Source organism: Callorhinchus milii, unplaced genomic scaffold, assembly GCF_018977255.1.
Source record: "Callorhinchus milii isolate IMCB2004 unplaced genomic scaffold, IMCB_Cmil_1.0 Scaffold24, whole genome shotgun sequence".
Taxonomy (NCBI): Eukaryota; Metazoa; Chordata; class Chondrichthyes; order Chimaeriformes; family Callorhinchidae; genus Callorhinchus; species Callorhinchus milii.
The window spans coordinates 6,012,608-6,036,295 of NW_024704765.1; the positions used below are offsets into that span (position 1 = coordinate 6,012,608).

Here is a 23,688-nt window from a genome sequence, read left to right on the forward strand (position 1 = left end):
CAGAAATACACACTCACAAAGCAACCTTCTTCCCAACCAATTTTCCAATAAGTCCCTCCAGAAAGATTCAATTCCAAAAACACCAATGGTACAATCAATTGATACCTAACTGGAGGGGAATATATAGTAAAATGTTATTCAGTTCCGCTCATGTGTGGGATGAATTCTGTATTTAACTCTATAATATACAAACAAAATTAGATTACAGTATTTATCACATGATCAAGCTTATTCTTCCAGGTACGAAACTACATAAGTGTTTACAAAAGTTTACTCTCTATATCATTTGCTTCTACTGCTACATAAATTACAGAAATATTACTTATATACCTTCACAATACTGTACACAATGCCACAACTATCTGCTCACAAGATGCCCTCTATACGTTGCTACCAAATTAAACGTTTACAATACGTTAAGTAAAAGACAAACATAAACATTTACTAGTTTCAACAAATTACTTTGATACATTTTTTATGATCTTCAAAAATTTTGTTTCCCATAGACATAAGGCTATTAAAAGTGGTCAGATTGAACAATTGCCAGAATAAACTAGTGTAACCATAGCAAGTGAGGCATTATATTGTCTTAGCACAAAAATGGCACTACACCAAGCAAGAAGTAGTATCCTTGAATTTTAAATAGTTATTATTGATCACGTCCTCACCATGCTATCTTCCACCTTTTCCCCACATACTCAAAGGAAGCAAATATGTGATGAAAGGAAATCCCTTATAAATCATACCAATTTCAAATCATGAAGCTTGATGCTCAAAGACAATGTTTATAGACTAATGTTCCGAAATACAGATGGTTCTAAGCATCTATCATTATGAAGGGATCCTGCAGACAAATATAAGGAAATCCTGTATTAAGTTTGTGTTTTAAATTATTGAATGATTTTGGCAGTAGAATTTGTTTTCAAATAAGGAACAACACACCAAAGGCAATGCCTGTTTTGGATCCAAGGGAACCAGAAGTACTTTCGTCAGGTAGGAGTGAATTTAAGTGCTTTCAGAAGAATAACATTAAGTATTCTGAGCACAGCAGGTTTTGTAACTTGGTATCTGATGGGTGGAGCTGTTAAAAGGCAATAGGCTGCACTTTTCAAGGTTGAAATCTCAAGAAGCATGTTTAAGCTACTGAGGTGAAATTGGTTTTAGGCAAAAAACGTTACTAGGGCAAGTTGTGAAAATTGTCTAAAATTATCCCAAGGTCTAGTTCTGTTGAACAACCCGTTTCCCTGCTGTTTTCCTGTGTTGTATCATTCTATGTCATTGTTGAGTATAGGGATATAGAAAATTTTAGTCTAGCTGAAGAATCAATAGGTTACCTTATTTGCCCCATTCATCCATGTCTGTTATTTTAGTTACAGCTACAATGCAATTAATAAAATTATTCCAAAATACAGCACTCAGAAACATTGTGAGGGTAGCAAATTATCAAATCATTCATGGGCCAGTCAGAATACCAGTCTAGCAAATGATCACACCTTAAATACTATGTAATGAAACTGCCAATTATTTTACAGTAATAGACATGTATAAAACAGCACAAAAACGTGTAACCAGAAACGTATTAAATTTATTTTTTAGAACTGAACAGTATTTTCCTATTAAATAATGTATTCCTATAAATTATGACAAATCTTGGGGCTACCTAGCATCAGTACTCCCTTTGCTGAGAGAGCAAGTAGCATTATCCAAGACTACCAAAAATTCCTACCGACTACCAGTCACAACTGTACATCTGATCTTTTCTCCCCTACAACCTTCATTCGATGCCGCTCAGGTTAGGAATGGAATCTACATCGATCTCCAAGTGTACAAGCAAGTTCTAGAGCACTAATGCTGGAACCCTTCACTGGCTCCATTTCTATCACCTTTCCGAGATAGCACACTGAGCAGGACAAACACATGATTTTGAGCATGTCATTTTGAGCAATATAACTTCAGGTGCCACCAGAAGATCTCAAAGCAGGATTTAGACACATAACAGAAAAGAGTAATTTCTCATCCTAAATGGCATATTACGCTTTATTCTGTGGAATAATAGCTGACTTAAAAGTATAAGCAGGTGAGAACAAATTAGTTAATCAGATCATGAAGCAGGTTTCTTCATGTCAATTACAAGTCTAGCAAACACTTCCTCTTTACTCTGGTCATATAACCAAAGAGTTGTTTACTCTTAAAACATAATCCATTAACATTCTTGGATCTCATTACCCCTCTATTAAAACAATTCCACGAAACTTGTTTTCCTCTCTTTACCAAATAATTTATTTTCTTAGCAACTTAACTTTGAATAGGGGAGGGTTGGGTTCTGTCAACATTTGAATCCTGCTTCCATATCAGCCCTTCTTGCGTTCATTGATAATATTACAAGGTCAGGAAGCTCTTACTCCATTTTATTGAAACCATTATGCTCATTGCTCTCCAAAATTCCTTTCTTTTTCTTCCCAAGTTCCAAATAAGTTGTTTTACATTTGCTGTATTCTGCGTTGCAATAAAAAAATGCACCATCTCGTCTAACCTTTCCCAAGACCTGCAGTGTGAAACTCCTCGTCTCCTGCAGTCTTCCCTTTTTCTACAATCTACAGGATTTCTTAAACGTACTCCGCTTTTCTTCAATTTTGGTAGACTGTCCCCTTCCAACCTTCAATAAATGTTAGCTATGATTTAATAAATATTCAGTTGAACCACATACCCAAGAAACTCTTAAAACTGATCTTATTGGTTTTTGTAATCTCTGCATCACACTTATTGGAAAAGATTGATAATGGGTTCCATGGACATGACCATCAGTTAATTGTACAGATGTATTAGGTTTTAGGGTTTACATTTCTAGGTAGAGACTATTATTTGCTTTATCTCTTAGTAAATAGAACATGTTAAAAACAAAGCTTTGTAAGAATGAGACTTTACAATTCAGATGAATGCTTGCGGCTGCCTCATTTCAGCAATATTTTTATTCATGGTTTTGTAAGTGTGTACACACACAGAGTTGCAATTAAAAGGCAAAACAACCCCATTTACAATTATATAACAAATGAAACCATTTCGATATATATATACATAAAAAACTTGAAAGCTAGCAACCAGTTGGTCTCCAATTTCAGAAGAAATGCATCCAGTGCATTTGCTTTCACTCGATCGCAAGTTTAAAACAAGTTATCTAACGCAAACCAAGTATTATTATTATATCTGAGGAGTAGACAGAATCCACTTGTGGCAGGGTTATTACGAATGGAGACTTCAGGCGTACTAAGCATTTTTCCAGATACGCCAAAATAAAGATGGCATATCGCTTCGGTTTGTATTCTTGGAAACGCCCAAAACAATAATTTGGGACACGTTAAATTCTAGCCGCAACGTAGTTCTGTCGAATCAACTGGATTGCTATCCAGTGGTACAGAAACATGTAGGCAGCACCTCGCAGAATTCAGATCTGTAGTTTCAGCCCAGACAAAAGCACGATGCGTATGGTTCCAGCCTCGTACACAGAGCTACTCGACAGAAATACGGAGCCATTACGGACATTTTTTTTCGCAACTTACTGCAGCAATGATATCATTTCTGTGTCTAATAAAACACCCGATTTTACAACACCAAGAAACATGAAAGCACGTGTGACCCATAGCCCATGTGGGCATTTGGGGTTGCAGATGTATGTTTGGATCTCGAAGTCAGATATCTCGTAACACAACGTTTAATGAAAATATTTTTGCTATATATATATATAGAGAGATATATGCCCTTTTTGAAGCACTTACTGTACAGTTGTATCACTACCCATCATTCTTTTGTTGTTCTTTTCCCCCAAAGAATCCTCTCGTTCTCTCCAAACTGACAAGTAATTTTTGTTTTTTTAAAAAAAACCGTAGCCTATTTTTATCGAGCTTGTGAAAAAAAAACAGTCTGTGACAGGCTGGACCCGAAGCCCGTTGATTTATTTAGCGCTCAGAAATTTTTTTTTTGGGGGGGGGGGGGGAAAGAAAACCAAACGACGAAAAAAAAACACGAAAATGGCATCTTCCAAGATGAGGCCAATTTAGCTGTGGACCGCGTGGCTTTAATTGGCTGTTACCTCCGCTATCATTTTAAGCCATAAAGTCGCGTGCATCGCTCTGATTCTCCAGCAGCGTGTGTACCCGGCGCCTCCCGGTCAAACAGACCCAAGAGCACCGCAGAGCACAAAATGGTGGACCTTTCCGTCAGCTTAAAATGGCGCCCGAGCGGACGAGGAGAAAGGGTGGTGGCGGGAAGACGGAGAAAGGGACAAAAGAGGCCCTGGAAAAAATGGTGGGAATGACGATATTCCTGTCAGGGGAGCGGGGGGGGGGGGGGGGTGAGGTTAAAAAAAAAAGGACCCATTTCTGAACGGCGGTTTTCTGGTTCTGATAGCAAAAAAAAAGAGAAAAAGGAAGAGACAAAAAAAGTTATTGGCCACAAACAAAAAGAAAGGTTTCGTTCGAAGTCCGCCATCTCCTCGGTCTCGGTCATTTCGTCGCCCCCAAAAGAGCATTTATAATCTTCCCATAATCGGTTCCTACTAAGTATTCCGGCAATTTTGTTTTGTTGTTGTTTTTTTTTAGTATGAAAAGAGGTCGAAGGTGGGGGGCGAGGGGGGAGGTGGGGTGGAAGGAGTGGGGTTTCAAAAAAAAGATACATACACACAAAAAAACCCGAAAAAAAAACCCCACACAGGTCTGTTCTTTAAGAGTGAAAACTAGTGGAAATTCCTGAGGTCGCTATACATTGCTCAGATTCCTTCCTCCTCTCTTTATTCATCCCGCTCCTGCACCGACAGCAGCTTTTTTCCAGAACTTTCCTCCCTCAGACCGACCACGGCGGGGTCTCGAGCTCGGCGCCTGCGCACTCGCCAAACTCCCAACGACTCCGCTCACTCTCTTGTGTGCCGACGCTGCAGCTTTGTCCTCGGCGGCGGCGGCGCCGGCGCTCGGGATGCCTTGCGCCTGCGCAGTTCACCGCCTCGTCGAGCCAGCGCGCGAGAGAAAAAAAAACACACGCACACGCGCGCGCACTCCCAACCGCCGCCGATCGACGCGGGTGCCGCATTTTCCGCGCGTGCGCAGTCAGCTCAGACGAGCTGGCTTTGCTGAGCCGTTTTTTTTTGGGTGGGAGGGGTCGTAACCCACGTCTGCGCAGTCGCGCGGCTCGAACATCTCCCCACCCCCCACCGCCCACGCACCCCCCCCCCTCTCCTCTCCACTCCCACCCGCACCCGCCCCCTCCGGCAGCGAGGGTGGAGCGGAGGGTTCGCCTCCGCGCGCATGCGCGCCCCGCCGAGCCGGGGCTGGCAGCGAACGCGGGGTTTTCGTGGCGCCTGCGCTCGCGCGCGGGGAGAGCCAGCGGCTTCCGCGCAGGCGCAGTGCCCGCCTGTGGTCCGCCTGGACGAACTGTGAAGCGTCTCGAGGAAAAAAAAAGCCCCGCGTCAGGTCGGGCGGCGCGAGCGAGCGAGTGTGCGTTACCTAATGGTGGGAATTTTTACCTCAAGGATTAACCCCGGACCGGACTGAGAGGAGTTTGTACCCCCTTCTTTCCTTCCTTCCTCCCTCCCTCCCTCCCTCCCCCCCATCTCCACCACCACCAACACCCCCCCCCCCGCCCGCCCGCCCCAGACTTTCACTGACAAAAGGAAGCCCCGATGACTCGCTAAAGGATGGCACGAGAGACCAGGCACCTCTGGGTGGGGAATTTACCGGAAAATGTGCGCGAAGATAAAATTATCGAGCATTTTAAACGGTGAGTCCCACACGGCGAGGTCGGTCTGTGGGTGTGTGTGTGTGTGGGGGGAAGTCTGGGGCTGTTATTGTGAGAGCGCGGCTGTGCGGGTCGGGCAGGGCCGCCCGCTCGGGGCTGACCGAAACCCGAGAAAGTGCCAGTTCCTGCTTTACTGCGAGAAAAGCTCCGCTCATTGTGTGTGTGTGTGTGTGTGAGAGAGATGAGGAGCTGTTTTCACCCTCCACCTCCCCCCACCCTCCCCAACCCACCCCTAACCCACCCCCCAGCTCACACACGCTGCTGCTTAAACTTCACATCGCTCCTTTACTCCGTCGGAGGGAAAGGGGGTCACTGGCTGACTTAACAAATATTCCTATTGTTGTGTGGTGTTGCTGCAATCTCGGGGACTTGTTCTGCTCCGACAGTCGCTTCCATACGAACCACTGAAGGGTGTGGGGGGGGAGAGAGAGAAGGAGAAGTGGAGAGAATTAAATGCAAAGCAATTAAATCGCAAACGCATTGCCCCGTTTTATTTTTTTTTGGCCTCGAGCTGATTGAGTTGGGTCCAGATTTGATCCGATTCCCAGCGCTACCTAAACGTGCCATCGCGACTTATTTATTTTTTTGGTGCGTGTGTGTTGTGTGTGTTTTTTTTTGTGTTTTTTTAAAAAAAAAGCCGTAAAGTTTGTGATGATTTGCGCGTGCGATCGTCGTAGCGGTTTGCAAGCCCGGCCCCCGGAGAGAGAGAGAGAGAGAGAGAGGGGGGGATGTGAAGGTCTGAGTGTGTTTTAGACACATGGGAGCTGTAATGGAGGACCGAGCTGTCTGTGGGAAACGGGGGAGAGAGGGGGGGGGGAGCACAACACAACACGTTCACTGATAACCAAAGGGGCCAAACTGGGCGCTAATTTGGGATCGGAGCACCGAAACCGCATGTTCTTCGCGTTGGGGAGAAGGGGGGGAGAGAAAAAAAAAATAGATGCACTGTTGTAGGCAACGCTTCTCCGGCCACGCGAACACGCTCGCGTGTGGGGTTAAACCCACTGCCCTCGGGAGTGATGTGTGATGTGAGTGAGTGAGTGAGAGAGAGAGAGAGAGAGTTGCCGGAAAAAAAACCCCACCGGTCTTTTGAAATACGACGACTGTTGGGTTGGCATGGAGTTGCGTTTTCACACGCGTTGTTTATCCGTTCCGGGGAATGCAGAGACCCCGACGGGGCCCGAAGCTTCTCGCCTGAAGTGAGATTTTTTTTTTGGGGGTATAAAACATCTTTTGTGGGGTTTTTTTTCCCCACAAAAAATTCATATCGACGCCACCCACCAGTGGCTGAATTTCGAAAAGTTTTTATGGGGTTTTTTTAAAGATTATTTTTCGAGTACCGTTCAGTAGAGGCCGATAGACGGGGTGGGTGGTGGTGGGGGGAGGGTGTGTGTGTGTGTGGGGGGGGGGTTAGAATTACAGGATTAAAAAATAGAGAGAGACAGAGAGAGAGATGTTGTACCGAAGCCACAAGAATATTGAGATAGAAAGAGATGCTGAGCGTGGCGTGTGCTGATCAGCGTGAGTAAAATGGCGGATCCCATTCCCAGCAGCAACCCTCAAGATTTGGTATTAGAAACATGTATTTTACCCACCTGTCAAAGGGATATATGCCACCGTTCAATCCGCCACGCATTTCTGGATTTTTTTTAAAAAAAAAGAATCAGCATTTTTTTTTTGGTGGGTACGACATGCAGCTCGACCTCTTGGGCTGTTTAAAAAAAAGATACTCTTTTAATTGTACGTCAGCGTTTGTTGGTGCCTCATGACATTTTAAATCCCATGTGTTATCAACATTATACCCCGTTCGGTGGAAGATGTCCTGACATTTATGCAAGGGAGAAACTCAGTTCGTGAAATTATACTTTTTGTTTTTGAATTAATCGACCAGTTATGTTGCCAGCCACACCGAAAACTCATATTATGGTTCTCGAAGCAGGTGGCAATGTGACCGGGATGTTTTTCTCATATTCAGATGTTGACGAAGGATAGATAATTATTAATTCAGGGAAAGTATCAGGACTCCCCCCCCCCCCCCGCACAAACACAGAAATGAGCCTTCAGATTGCGTCATTTGTTTAAATGTAGTTGCAATATTGCGATTCAACGGTTTAGGGGTGGTGTCGTTTATTTAATGTAATCCATCTGATTTTGTTCTGTTAAAAAAGAGAATCCATTTGGATTCCAGTTCACTTACTTAACAGAGCAAGACTAGGTTTTACATGTCGAGGATTGGAGCAGCAGACAACCTTTTGCATCCAGTATTTGAAAGTCGTACTATTTTTATGGGATGAAAAATAAATGGTAACATGGAGACGAAGTATATTTTGGCAGCTCTCCATGTTTATAAAGGTTTTCAATAAGGGACTCCTATCTTTCAGGCTGTGCTGAAGTTGCCTGGTTACGGTTGCTTGGTAATCTGCGGAGAAAAGCTGTTAATAAAATGTCAGCCTTTTCTTAAACGAGCTGTAGATTTGCAGTTATTGAAAACGCATGTAAAGCTAGGCATCGTTGTTCATTTAATGACGATCAGTGAGAGAAAACTCCTTCTTTATGTCTCTTTCTCTCCGAAGCATTTTTTTAATTATTCTATAATTCAACGTTTCTAATTCATTTTGTTTCTGCTTCCAGTGCAGCCTTTGCTTAACAATAACCCTTTATACGTGCATGTTCAGATGGTTATCACAGTGAGGTTTACAATGTTTGTATTGTGGTTTGTTTCCTACATTCTCTCGATGGCAATGTTTTCACTAGTGTTTAGGGTAAAAACAATTCCGTAAATACTTAGAAATACAAACAAATCATAAAACAATTAATTGAAGATTTTAATATAAAACGTCACCGGCATTAGTGTTTTATTAAGCTGGTGATGTGGGAGCCACCGATAATCAAGTGTTGTTGTTTATCATTTGCTATTTTATAGCACATCTACCATGGTTATACAGTGTGGAATATGAAAGTACTTGCGGTGGGCAGAGTATTGTGTCTTTTCCATATTTAATGCTGAAAACGTATGTTAATACCAGCTTGAAATGCAAATAAGCCAGTTCCCACCCCTCCCCCACCAGAGAACGAGATGAACACACACACAGGGGGAGGGGACAAAAGGGTTTGAAGATAGAAAAGATCTAGAACCTTAACACGCTTCAGGGGGAAAACAGGCCAAGGAGAGCAACGGGTTGTGAAACAAAGGGCAGATCATGGAGATAATTCACCTGGTACTGCAATATTCATGGGGCGTGTTTACATTATGTGTCAGAATATCTTTAAATTGGGACTATTTTTGTAACGGCGTAGGATTTGTTCGGAAGGCGTTGAGAGAGATCGAACTACATCGCTGTGTGTTTACTGTACTGAAACGATGGATTTTTTTTTGGTGTGTATTTGGGGAAACTAAAATTAGGAGATTGCAATCGGAGCCATTACAGAGGCGTCGTTAAAAGATACGACGTCAGCAGCAGGAGTCGGATTGCAGTCGGAGGCAGGAGGAAGGGAAAATATGGCGTTAGCGTTTCAAGTCCCTTCAGTTCACGTATTTGTCCGCAGTGTTTTCGGCATTTTTGCTCGGGAACGGTGTTTAGAGTTTAAGGGAAGGGTGTGGTTTCTTTACGCTCTTTATATTTTACCAAACTCGGCCGCTTATTCGAAATTAATGAAGAATAGCTAAACTGTACTTGCAGACTAATACATTACTTTAGTGTTTTTTCTTCAAGATTGAACCGCCTTGTTATCACTGTATTGTCATCGACATAAGGATTTCCTGTTTTTTTAAAAAATAATGTGAGCATCGACACCCTACATTAAAGTTACAAAAACAAATCATGTAGTAAATACGGAGTATCGTGTAGCCTCAAATGGAATGTTCTAATCAGAAATCTGCCCAAATTTGACCTCTGTTACAATAGGTTGAATTCTAAATTGGTCCCATCGTTAAATGCTAATTGGCATAGGCTTCGTATTGGGACCAATACATGCGTAGCTTAGGACAAATGGTGCCTGGTCTGCAGCTGCCAATTCCACTTTGCATCTTCTATTCTGTACTCTCATGTTTATCTGTAGTGTAGGAATTGCTCTATCTCTTCCACAAAAAAAGTGCATTTGCAGGGAACGGTTAAGGCTGTGGAACTAACCTTTGATATCCATGGAATAAATAGAAGAAAGAACAGTACTTTTGATTACAAAAACATAAAGGAATATTTTCAACTGTTAAAAGGACACACTGGTACATTGATGTGATGCCTGCTTAGTGTCCTAGAGCACATGACTTGACCAGAATAAGCAATCAGTGGTAATGCTTTTAATAAACGTTTTATCATTATTCCCAGTATTGTGCGTTCATTCAGCTTTATTTTTAGTACAGTGCAGATAGTTTAGAAGCACATAGTGCTGGATCAGGGTTGTCTATGGGTTTGGCTTCACTTCCTGTGTGTTATATACCTTTAACTATATCCTTAAGATCTCGCTTACACTCTTTACTGCTGATGAATACTGTGCTGATGCTCACAATGATCTAGTCACTAGTGACCCCAAATTCCTCTTGTGCGTTGCAATTTGTAGACTATTTGCTTTAGAAATTTACATTACAGAACACAGATATTTGGTCCATCGTATCATATTCTCACTATTTAGTATCATATTCTCACTGGTAATCTCATTGTCCTTTGGAGTGCTGTCATTTAGCTTATGTGCCTAGCGTTTCCCTTTTCACTCTGCATTTGTCTATATTAAATGACAATTGCCTCATGTCAGCCCAATTCTTTAGTCAGCCAGTTTGCAGCTCACTCTCCATTAGTATCACTATTGAACTACTTCAATGCAGTGCTGGAAAAGTTCTGCTTTGTCAGAAGTTTCATCCTCGTGATGAAATGTTAAGACAAAGTCAGTCTGCCTGTTGAGGTAGACTTTAAAGATCCCATTACATTATTCAAACAGAGAATGAGGTTTACCCTAGTTAACATTTCTAGATAAAATAGCCATTTACTTCATGGCTCTTTGTAGGACAATACTGTATGAAATGGTTGCCAAGTTCACTTACAAATACTCAGCCACAACACTTTATCGAGCTTTGTGAAGAACCATTTTTGACATTATAGGTACTGTATCAGATGAAAGTATCATTAAAAGCAAGGAATGAGTGAATGTAATTTGAGAGTTGTTCACTACCCTGCCTGACCTTCATCAGACTTTGATGACTTCATGCTTGGTTTTCTCCATTTGAAAATATTAAATATTTGGCATTTTAGATGGAGAATAATTGCCTGGTAGGAATTTTCATTCCTTGACTTCTAGAAAATGCATTTCAAAGGGGTGTGCTTGGAATGACTGGCACTGAACTTCATTTTAAACATTTATTATCATTGCCAAGGTTTTAATGTTTTATCTTTTAATTATTTATCAAGAAAATGTCAGTTGGCTGTGTCAGTTATTGTGTACAAAGATTCTCAACCTTGAAACCATTAAATATCTATATATTTAATGAAGGTGGATCAATACAAAATTACATTTGATTAGCCTTTCACGTTGGGAGGACGTCCCAAGAGGTTCTGATTGCTTTATCAACTGCGTGATTTTCACTCAACCTTGTTTCAGTGTTGTAACTATCTCTAAGCTATCTATTCTATTTGTATTTTTTCAAGCAATTCTGGTTTAGGAAGTTAATTTGTTCTTAAACATTTAATTTCTACTTTAGCCAAATTTGGTCTTTTGCCAAAGTATAGGAGGTACGGTATATGGTTCCCTCATATAATAATAATGTAATACTACTGTATTGAGCATTGTAGTTTTCATAGTCTTGGAAAGCAATATTTCAGTAGTTATACAATGAAAGTCACATAAGTCATATCAGTCAGGACCATAACATTTAATAAGACTTGCTGAAAGTCCTGAGTTACAGGCCAACTTTCGTAAATCGTACAGAAATCTGATTTAATCAATAATCTGCGTAATTATGCTTGCATAATTCAATGCAGCCGATAGGTATGCATGCAGTACTTCGTCAGTGAAGCTGGTGAATGCACAGGCGGTGATGGATGAAGACGACGTTTCCCGCGCTTCAATATTTCGACCCTTCTCCGCATGCAGACTTACTGACAAGTATTGGAATCGCATTGAATCGTGGGAAATGAAGTTCTGCGCTCCACCTCTTGATCTCTTGTGGTCCTACTACCCTGCCCACTCCTTCCGTTTTGCAGTAAGGCCATGCATTCCTTTAAACCTCAGAGATAACTCATATTTACTCTGCAATCTGACACACTTCTAAATTCTAATACCGTAGGTTTAATTTGGGTAATACCAATTGTGTGAAGAATCGAGGCATGAACAATTTGGGGCCCTGGTTTAGTATTTGAAAGATGTCACTTCAAACAATGCAGCACACCCCGAACCGTGCATTGGAGTGTCAGTTTTGACCAAAACGATGAGACTTGAACCTGCAATATTCTGACTCAGAAGCGAGAGTGCTACCAATTGAACCATGCTGACACCTTAATCCCATGGTTCACTGTGATTGTGGGCTATTAAACCTTCATGTTTTGGCTTAAGGATAAAAAGAAACCCCATGATTTCTGGAAATCTGAAATTGACTGATGTATAGCAGATGGTCAGGACAGCACTTGAAGGAGAAAAATAAGTTAATGTTTCCAATAACACCTTCAAACAGAACTACTGAAAGATCCCACGAGACATTAACCTATCCCCCCCCCCCCTCCCGGAGATGCTGCTCGACCAATTCTACGTTTTTTTTATTATCCAAAAAAAAAGTCAGGTCCAAACAAGTCGCTGTTTTGCATCTTTGTGTATAACGTACGCTTAGGTTCTAAAATGGTGGAGAACATCTATGAATAAATGCGCCCACCCACCCCCCCCCCCTCCCCCGTGCCACAAACTATATATAAATATTTGTGGAAAAAACGGGTTGAGTTGCCGTAGAAATGCACTCGATCGTTCTTGCATGTTTTTTTTCTCTCTCTCTCTCTCGCCATTAGCCGCTCCTCCTCCTCCTCCTCCTCCCTCTCACCGCACCGAGTCTCTGCGCTGCACTGGTTCAGATTGGTTGCCGGTGGCTGTGTTATTGCACACCGTGACCTCCGCCACGTGACGTGAGGTTTAAAATAATTTCCAGAAATACGTCAGGGCGAAGGAGGCAGGAACTCCTCTCCAATGTGGGCGCGCGTGTATATATATATATATATATCTCTGTGTAGAATAAAATCCCGAGGAATATTTATTGATGGGGTATTAGGCTCGGGAGAGGAAGGAACGGAGCCAAGCGCACACTTGGTTTTTTAATAAGCGGTGGCAGCAGTCGAGTGGGGAGGAGGAGGGGTGGGGGGTGGGGGGGGAACCTGCTGTGAGGTTGTTTGTGATTCCGCAATTATATTGTGTAAGTGTCGGTGTGGCAACGGCTCTCCCTCTCTCTCTCTCTCCCTCCCTCCCTCCCTCTCGCAAGAGCAGTTCACTGATATGTGTGCGACCGGTTCCAAAGCCCAATGTCACGCCAACGCTGTCAACCCCCACCCCCCTCCCCTCCCTCCCTCCCTCCCCTCTCCCTCCGCACAACGGATTAAATCTTAATTTCGAGATCACCGCAATGTACGGCGCCGCACATGGCCCGCGCGGTGTATCAGGAAAGGAGAGGCAGACCCCCCCCCCCCCCCACCAGGGGTTTGATTGGTGCCGGACCGAAAACTCCAGAAAAAAACAAGGAGGTGCCGCATTGAAATTGAAATCCTGCGGCAATGCTGACAGATCATCTGACACTCCGAAAATGTACGCCCAGCGGATCCGCAAAGCGAGACTAATTCACGGCTTAATTATTCAAAAAACGCGATTTATTTATTTTTTTTTAAATAAAAAAAGGAAACGGCTGAGTACGGTCTCCAGACGGAACAAGAGAGGGGAAATTCAGTTCTGCTTTAGTACCGATTTTAGGGGGTGGTGGGGGGGGGGGATGTGTGTTTCAAACGGGGTCACCCTTTGTTCTGCATTGTTTGGAGGCGTGAGACAGTGCGTCCTGCCGGTAGCATCGCCTTACTAGGCAAACGCTATTTAAAGCCAGTTTTGTCGTATCTCCCGCCATTATAGGGTTTGTCAGATCGCTGTGGGCTCGTCCCGCCATTTTACAGCATTGCACCGCCAGTCGGCAGAGAGACTGCTGCAACCAGAGAGAGGTTAGGTTGGACATCAGCCACTAGGTGTGTCCGTGCATCCAGTTCAGCTCCTCGTTGCCGAGGGAAAGCTCTACACGCTCGCTGCCGCTCTCAAATGTTTGTTTAAAGTCCGATCGTTTGTTTAAACGGCCTTGACTTTAGGAGAATCCACAAGCCTGTGCATAGGAGAGAGGAGCGGTCATGTTTGGACGGGGTTGTAATAACAGCATATTACCGATTGTCGTAACACTGCAGTCGCTGCGTAGAAGAGACGTGACATCTTGTTCCTGGCGGTTTTCACAATCTCGATTTAAACCCCCCCCCCCCCCCCCAAAAAAAAAGCTTTGCAACCGTAAATTGTTTACAGTTTGCCTGCTTGGCTGCACAGCTTTAGAATAAGCAAATTGTTAATTTGCAAAAAAAGATAAACATTTCAACCACAAAATACACAGCTACTACACTTTACAGTAAATCTTGTGAAGCCCTATGAGGCGCTTCTTGACGTGAAATGTGCTATGTCACATGTGAGCATTATTAAATCCAGATTAAATCACATGCATGAGGGAGAAGGGGATAGAGGAGGTAAGGGAGTAGGATAGATGGCACTCTTGGAGTATAAACACTTTCATGGACTAATTGGGCTTAATGGCTTGTTTCAGTGCTGCAGATTTTATGTAATTTTGTTACATAGGAACTGGTAAAATGTTCAGTGCTATTTAGAAATTGGATCCTTGCCTAATGTGTCTTGAAAACTTAGAGCATAGTACAGTATTAAGCAACAGTTTGCAATCAAAGTAAGGTTGGAATGTTTCTGTGGAGTTGCAAAGGTTAGCTGTGGTTCCCTGTGATTGCACACTTTTTGAAATGCCCTTTCAAAGTCCTTTTCTTTTGTCAATAAGATAGTGTGTTGTACTATAGATTAGCACTTGTGAATCTTTGAGTAGTTCACACTAAACGTTGGACTTTATTTTTAAAACAAGAATGCCTAGGCATGTGGCAGTACAGACATAAAAGCGGCTGTAACACCGTAACTTGAAATATAGGGATGGAAATTAGTTTCTCTTATTGGAAAACCAAATTGTGGAAGGAAAATTAGTTTTTTTTAAACTGTTTGGTTAGGTATTCTAATTAGGAATGTATTCAGTCTAATTACCTGTTCTTCAGAAGCCTACATCTTAACATTGCTGGATATCTCCAGGCAACCAGAACGATGTGCAAACAAGAATCCAGCTGCTGTTTTTGATTTTGATTGTCTAATTTCATGCTGTCCAAATCTTCATACTGGGTAACCTGTTTTTCATAGGGGTACATCATAGTCAGGTGCAGATTTGTGCTTTTATACAGTGGTACGTGGAATAAATTGCAATCGGAAGGGTTTACTCTATAGAATTCCTTATCTGACTTGAATACAGTATAAAGATTTCAGATAATAAAAGCTCTTGACTTGGAAGAAATCTGTTCCATTGGCAGGAATCTGCCCAGTCATCTTTTTGTAGTGCAACAATGTGAATTAGTTGTAAATTAGGTGTTCACCCATTTTAAAATCACAGTGTCAGATCTGTGCAGATTAATATACATTAATATACCCTGCTGATATGAAATATTTACAATTTTTTCCAAAGATACAGTAAACCCTTATGCCCAGGATCAATCTGATAACCATTGGTATTCCAAGTCAGGTTGTATGGGTCAAATTCAGGCAAAGATCTGCTACAGTAATGTAGCTTAATCCCAACCTCTGAAAAGCACACCATTGCACCAGTGTGAATGCTTCTGCATGTCATATGAGATATCCTTATTTCCAAAATATGATTGTTTTGTGCTAGTTTTGTGTCTAGTAAGATCGGGTTGAACATATGTGAATCTATAGCAATCCTCCTATTTAGTTGCTAGGAAAATATTTTTAAAAAAATTTAAAGTTTTGAAATAAATCTCAGACAAAGACACTTAATGAGAGTGGCCGTTTCAAAGAGATTATTTGGTTTAATATGCACAATGGATAAAGGGATACCAAACTCCTGGAATAAGTAGGTAAAGAATTAGTAAATGAAAATTTTATTTTCTTCTCTCTTTTGGAGAATTAATACAGTGTAAATAACAGATTTTAAGCACTATTGATGATTGCATGAGAATGTCCATTTATGTCCAGGGTAGTTATAAGAGATGATGAAAATGTTTACACTGAGATAATTATTTCCCCTACAGCATGAAGCTGATTTAAATATGTTGATTTGAATTTGGTGATTTCTACATTGATACTACAATTGTTATATGTGGAGAAATGGAGGTGCTCACCGTGTAGTACCCACAAGTATGAATGTGGTGTTTAATACAGAATGCGTTGTATCGATGGGCTATGGATTAAAGAACAATTATTAAAATGGAAATCTTATTTGACTGGCAATACATTTTAAATTTACGTTCTAGATTTTTTTTAAAAATTAAACTTTTAACCTCAGTGCCTGTTCAGTGCAAGAATCTTTTATTGGCTTGTCCACATTCTTGTACTGTATCTTTCAACATTGACCACCTGATTCACAGAATAATTTAGTCCAACTAATGTAAATAACATTTCAGTTTCTAGACAAAGCATAATGCCCACTATTGGCGGGTGGACCTTCCACCACTCTGCCCCCACTCTCTGGAACTTTACAAATGTAATTTTGTTGTTGTTGTAATAGTTTAATGCTGTGTATCTAGATAGAGTTTTAGTGCTGGATGAATAAATATAAATTATTTGAATCGTTGAGCTAAATATTTTTTTCTTTTTTTCCCCTTCCAGATATGGCCGTGTGGAAAGTGTCAAAATTCTTCCCAAAAGGGGCTCAGAGGGTGGAGTGGCAGCCTTTGTGGATTTTGTGGACATCAAAAGTGCACAGAAAGCACACAATTCTGTCAACAAAATGGGCGACAGAGATCTACGGACGGATTACAATGAGCCTGCCACTATTCCCAGTGCTGCTCGGGGATTAGATGATACCGTTCCCATAGGAACTCGTACTAGAGAGGTTTCAGGGTTCAGGGGAGGTGGTGGGGGGCCAACATATGGACCACCACCATCACTACATGGACGGGAAGGACGTTATGAACGGAGACTTGATGGGTAAGTTCCAAGATTTCTCTACAACAACAACAACAAATTGCATTTATATAGCACCTTTCACGTCGGGAGGACGTAGGCAGGGTTTTGGTAAATAGTGTGGTGAGAAACAGCAACTCATGTTATAGGGTCCCCAGACGGATTTATTGAGAAAATCTATACATTCGTGCCGTATTGGATGTGGAAGAGAAGTGAAACCAGTAGCAGCTCTGGCCTATTCGCAGTGGATCTATCCTGCAGCTGGCTGGATGACTACTCCTGGGATAAGCTGGTTAGTTTGATGGAAGGTTTCTATCAGTTAATACCAGTATGTGGAGTTATCTCTCGTAATAAGGTTCCCTTTTTTCCCTGGATTGCAAGCAGTTCCCTCTGGATGTATCCCCTCGACCAAGTGGCTATAATATGGTGCAACTATCCCAGGGAATACTATGGAATTACCAGACCGACTATTTGAAATGACGCTGAGGGGCACTGAGGACTTTCTACAGTGTTGCATTTGGCTTCTGTTTAAATGTACAGTATTACTACCCATTATTTGGATATGAAAGATTTCTATGAAGGTACAGTACATTTTCCTGGAAGGATATTACAGCCAACAATTTCCAACAGGAATACGTGCAGAGGAATACTGAAGACTGAGGACGTAACTGATACAGTTGCCAAGGGTCTACAAATCTGTACTATTTTTTCTCCCACATTGGATCGTGTGGATATTTATGGGCTAAACTTAAACGATTAGACTTTTGAACATTTGGAGTTTTTTTCCCCCCATATAATGGATTAGAGCTCATTATCTCCTCATCAAGGGATTATATACATCTGAAGTAGTGTTTGGCAGAGTGGATTACTTGGTTTGTGTTTGACACACTTCTCGATTCTACCTTATTGTAACAAGTGGACAAATGAACAAAGCCAAAATGTTAGTGGATATATCATATTTAACTTTGATAAAAACATGAAAACATGCTTTAACTATTGGACTGAATGGCTGCTGACTGCTAGCAAATGGATCAGTGATGCCTTCTGCTAAAAGAAAGCACTGTGCTCTGGGAGTAATTGGTATAGTTGCTTAATATGGACTCAAGAATTGGAATTATATATGTCTACCGACATACGTCCATCTCAGAGAGGTCTGGGGGTTTGGGAGTTACTGTTTAACTTTGGAAGCTGTTTTCAGGCGAATATACTTAACAATGGCAATGGAAGCTTATCTTTTTTGGGTGCTCGCTCAGTTTTTCTTGTTGATGCTATCCCCAAAAACAATACGTCATTAGCACTATCCGAAGTTGGATTACCCCTTAAAGAGGGGCCAAATTGGGGATGTTTTGTACACTTTTCTCTCCCTAGATTTAATTGGGATTTAGGTCGTGTTTACTGCAGTCTTAAAAAAGGTTGGTATGCCCTGCCATGTGTATCTTAGCCCCTTTGCTAACCCAGTCAACCCTTCCTTTCCACTAACTCCAATAGTCATTAGTATTGCTAGAGAACCAAAAACACTGTAGCCAATAGAAACTCACAGCCTTGCAGCTCTGTTAGCTCTTGTGCCTGTCTTCTGTGTCTTTTATGGAATAGGACTTTGTGTTTTTGTATGTCAGCTGACAGCAGTAACCCTTGGAATCAGCTTGCTGCTCCTGATTGCTGAAAGGTCAGTGTAAAATGATTCCACAGTAGAGCCCAAAGTTTTGTAGTTCTAGCTCATAATTGAAGTAGAATTGAAATTTACTGTGCATAGTTCAATAGTTTCAATAAAAAAACTTTTTAACAGCAGACTAAATTTAAGTTTCATTTTTTTAAAAAATGCTGAATGAGATTGCAAATATTGTAACATCAGGGAGGACTGAATATTACACAGGTAAAATAAGGTCATGCTAAAAGTTTTATGTTTGTGCTTTTCAGTGCCCACATATCTAATTATAATAAAGCAAATATATATAGTGCTTAGAATGTATCTACTGAGCTAAATACAGTATTTGAACTTTAATCTTTTGTCGAGCAGTAATGGTTGAGAGTTAGGAATATAGTGAATTGCAATGAATAATGCATCAATGGATATCTGTATCAAGATATAGGTAAAGTAAAGTGGAACAGCAACCATTTTAGTCGCAAAGGAGAACATTGGAAGAAAGCAGTGGATTTTTTTAAAAAAAGAAAACCAAATGCTGGTAGTTTTGTGGATTTCACTGTTCTTGTCTTGGATATATGGAGTTGAAGTATGGCCATGATTTTTTTCGGCGATGATCCAGGCCAGCTTTTATTTAATCTTCTATCTGCATGATCAATATTGGACAGATAAGCCTTCAGAAACCTCCAAAATTACCATCAACTTCACCTACTTAATGTCTGATACAACTCCCTTAAGGTTCTGCCAGGTACATGGCTAGAAGACCTCACTTCGAAGTATGGACACAGAGGTCTCTTTCTACACTTGCCTTCTAATTATGCCTTTCAGAATGGAGACATTGATGCACAAGGTTAGCCAATAGGGATATTTCTTCATACATAATAATATATTGGGTTATCTTCTATGGATAACCAGCAATAAACTCAGCTTTATTCATTTCTGCTTTCTTCCAATTATGAGTTTCCTGGCAAATGCTTGATGCAAATGGCTTACCTTTACTGTTTTGAAATATGATGGTTTCACATCCTTAATGCCCTTGTTAGTTCTTTAATTTTGTGTACAATATAATGTAAGAAGTTTCTGAGAAGTTTTAAAAAAACAATTGTACAATTTAGATTGAGTAAAATTGGGGATAGAGAGAGGGGCTAATGTGACATAGTTCCTGCTGTAAAAAGATGAGAAAGCTTTAATGGAGTTTGGCAGATATTCACACATCAGCATCTGGAGTATAGAGTAAGCATTCCTTCTGACCCGCACCTAGAAATTTAAAAAAAAATCAAATCAATGAGAAATCCGATGGCAACCATTGTAGATCTACTGAACACAGCTGCTATTGCTAATTTCTTTATTCTGTCTACTCTATAGTTAAGATTTAAGTGCTTATTGTCTCAGACCTTAGAAGGGGCAGGTGGGAAACTTTTTACTATGTTGCTGATGCTTGACAGATTCTTTTTTTTCCTTTCCCTCTTCCCCACCCCCAAAAATCCCCCACAGGGCTTCTGATAACAGGGAGCGTACTTATGATCACAGTGCCTATGGACACCACGATCGTACAGCGGCAGGGTTTGATCGTCCCAGACATTATGAACAGGATTATTTTAGAGACCCTCGGGATCGAACTATACAACACAGAGTTTACTATGGGTCAAGAAGTCGAAGCCCAAGTCGATTTGAAGCTCATGATCCACGATATGAACAAAGAGGGAGGGAACAGTTTGCAATATCGAGTGTAGTGCACCGGGACCTCTACAGGGAAAATATTACACGGGAAGTACGAGGAAGGCGACAGGAAAAAAATTATCAGCACAGTAGGAGTCGATCCCCACATTCTTCACGGTCAGGAAACCAGTCCCCACAGCGATCAAGCCAAGCATCAAGGTCACGTCGGTCTCCCAGTGGTAGTGGGTCTCGGAGTAGGTCATCAAGCAGTGATTCAGTGAGCAGCAGCAGTAGTACCAGCAGTGACAGGTAGGTGGAGAAGAAAATATCACCATTGGTTCCCACCAGCTACTTCTCATTTGACATCTCAACAAAGGAGATCCTTTGATGACCATTGTATCCCCCGGTGATTGGAACAGCTGAAATGCACAGCAGTGGGTAGCTCCACACCTCAATTCTGAACGTTATGAAGGTCATTTTTTGCAGGTAGCACACACTGACACATTCTTGCTTTAATCATCTTCCTGTAAGTTTCTTTAAAATTGTTTTCTCCATTCAAAATAAAAATTGTAGAACAGCTGTTCTTTTATTTAACAATATTTGTACTTTCCCTGTCTAATACATGAGCGAATGTTTGAATATGGGGCCTCAATGCAACTGATCTGATTTTTGTAAACCCTGCCCTGTGATTAATGCATTTGATGTGTCCACATAGTTCTTTTGTGTTTTAGAACATTGATGTTTGCATTCCCTAAAACCGGTTTTGCAGAATACAGGTTTAAAAATAATGTGCTCTATTGACAAGGGATGAATCTATCCATCTCTGAAGGAAGAAAACAACTCATTGTTTTTCTGTTCTCACACTGTTGACTCTTGCTCCTTTGCTTTTGTATTGCTGCCAATCCGCATTGGGAGAAGAGAGCATTGATCAGTGGGATGGGTACTAAATTAGGTACTTGTATCAGACAGTGGGGGAGGGGGATTGGAGTGGGTTTGGTCTGACTCTTCACTGCAGAAATGTAAATAGCTTTACAATGGATGGTGTGAGGAGCATAACCTTTTGAGAAGTGGAAATTTGAGCCTCTTTCTGTATGTGAGCAACGTTTTACACTGAGGGTCATGGTGAATCTTAAGTAGCCTCCTATGCAGATTAGTTCTTCTGGGGAAACTACATGTAATTTTTGTTTTGAGGAAGTGGTATAATTTCAGACCTCCTTTGTCTTTATTGTCTTTGTATCTATATTATCCAGATGATTCCCAATGCTCATAACCTTTTAAAATGCTGGTAGGAAATGTGTTTACAAGATCATCTATATTCTGATTAAGCTAAATCTGTTTTGGAATTGATACAAGTCTGCATCTTTTTTTAAATGCATAGATATATTACCATTTTTGGATGTAAGAAAAGATGAAAGTAAGTCTGTAACCCCTTGGGACATAATTCATTTGGTCACTTCAATCCACGACTGTTTGGGGGATACTGCTGTGTGCAACTGACTACTGCGCTTCGCACACGAAATATGCAGTCAATTTACTTCACAGTATATTCTGTGAACCACTTTGAGAAGTCTAGAAGATGTGAAAAGCGCTATATCAAATACAGGGATTATTATTATTTCTATTGTACAATTAAAATATTGTTTTTAAGTGCATGTTTCTGACTGACCTTCAGATTTCCCCAGAATAAGCTGTGGTCCAGGATTTTGTTAGTAAGACTGAGTAGCATGACAGCTGTTGCAGGCCTTTCGGTGGCATTTGGAAGTGCTGTGTCATAGTTACCAGACTAAATAAGCTTGTTAGAAAGAATTTTAACGTTCTCAACAATTCTCTGTTGTGCAGTGCTGCCCAGTACCAGTGCAAATTACAATATGATGGGCCATTTTACAACTTTGCTCATTCAGCTCTGTATCGACCATGTCCAATGGATAAAGTTACATATGCTATTGAAGTTCTATTCTAGCAATCAGCAACAACAAATAGCATTTATATAGCACCTTTCACGTCGGTAAGGATGTCCCAAAGTGCTGAAATCAAATTCCTGAATGAGCCCTTATAACATTTTGCATGTTTTATCACCAAACAGCTGTGAGTTTATAATTTTAATTGGTGTATTTTATTAGGTTAATTTTAGGTTCAGCTGTATTCACTTGCCTCCTGTTCTTCCAGATGATTCCTAACTCCCTTGTTACACAAAAAACCTGATGTTCATCAGTAAAATGACTGAATTTTGTTGTATTCAAAAACCAGACCTTGCTTTCTCCACGAAAATAATTTAGTGCCGCTATCCTCTCTATTTTGCCAGATATCGTCCAAATGTTTTAATAAGTATAGTGAAACTACAATTTAGCTTACAAGAATCTGAACCATGTTTCAATGGTTGATTTATGGGGAAAGAAAGCATGGAGGTGCAATAAAATCGTGGCGTTCCAAAAGTCGAATAATATACAATTAGGCTCCTTGAAAGGTGAACAAATTTTCTCTCTTGAACAAATTGTGACCATTAGTTGGTGTGGAGTGTACTGGTGGAATTTTTTTAATGTGGTCAAGGCAGAATCCATATTAGCTTTCAAGAGGGAACTAAACAAATACTATCGTAGATAAAAGGATACTTAGATCCCATTGATCTACGTACCTAAAAAGGAGTAATTTGCAGGGGTAAGGGGGGAACAGCAGATAAATGAGATTGTATGGATTGTTCATTTAAAGAGCCAGCACAGGCACAATTGGTTGATTGACCTTATTCTATGCTGGAAATTCCTGTTTCTATAGGTCTCAGAACACTTGAGCTCACTATTCTGCATCTCACAGCTTTAAATGAAAAAAAATTGTAAATTACTTTGCCTTATTAGGGACCTTCTTCCAGAGAATTTATACATAATCTTAGCTAAGAAAGCTCAAGTTATGCTCAATGGAAAGGATCACCAAAATCAATTTTCAAAGATGGGCATGTCTGAAGATTATTCAGCATTGAGATTGAGGCTCCTGAGCTGTGTGTGTGAACCTGGTCTCTTGTCTGTGTTTTTTACACACATGACTAATTTATTTGGGCAGGTGGCAAGGGTGAATATGTCGGCTGGTAAACAAGTCCATGGAGCAAACGTTCACCCTAGCATGTAATAAGGTCTTCCGTCACCATTTAAAAGCCCAAATCCATGCTTTGTAATTTTATTCAGGAATCTAATAAATTAAATTTATTAATTCAAATTAAAGCAAATAAAATTTTACTTTTATTTTTAAATATTTTACTGATGCTGGATCTTTTGTTAGAATGTGCAGCTTATGCAAAATTTGAATGGGTGTATACGTTTGAATAGCGGATTCAAAATTTGCCTTAATATAATTGTAGCAAATATCCTTTCAAGTTGTAAGCTTTTGGG

The 23,688-nt window shown here is 40.9% G+C and overlaps 1 protein-coding gene across 7 annotated transcripts in view; it reads left to right on the forward strand.

Moving 5' to 3' along the window:
* The first annotated feature begins 5,655 nt into the window (after nucleotides 1-5,655).
* spen (spen family transcriptional repressor) overlaps nucleotides 5,656-23,688 on the forward strand; it is a 49,495-nt gene continuing 31,462 nt past the window's right edge. For 6 of the 7 annotated variants that reach the window (XM_042343722.1, XM_042343727.1, XM_042343724.1 and 3 more), the window contains exons 1-3: nucleotides 5,656-5,766; nucleotides 16,714-17,034; nucleotides 20,147-20,620. In XM_042343722.1, coding sequence (XP_042199656.1) covers nucleotides 5,684-5,766; nucleotides 16,714-17,034; nucleotides 20,147-20,620 — 878 coding nt within the window. In that variant the 5' untranslated portion in view covers nucleotides 5,656-5,683. The remainder of the gene's footprint in view (nucleotides 5,767-16,713; nucleotides 17,035-20,146; nucleotides 20,621-23,688) is intronic. The other variant, XM_042343729.1, reaches the window with a different exon arrangement.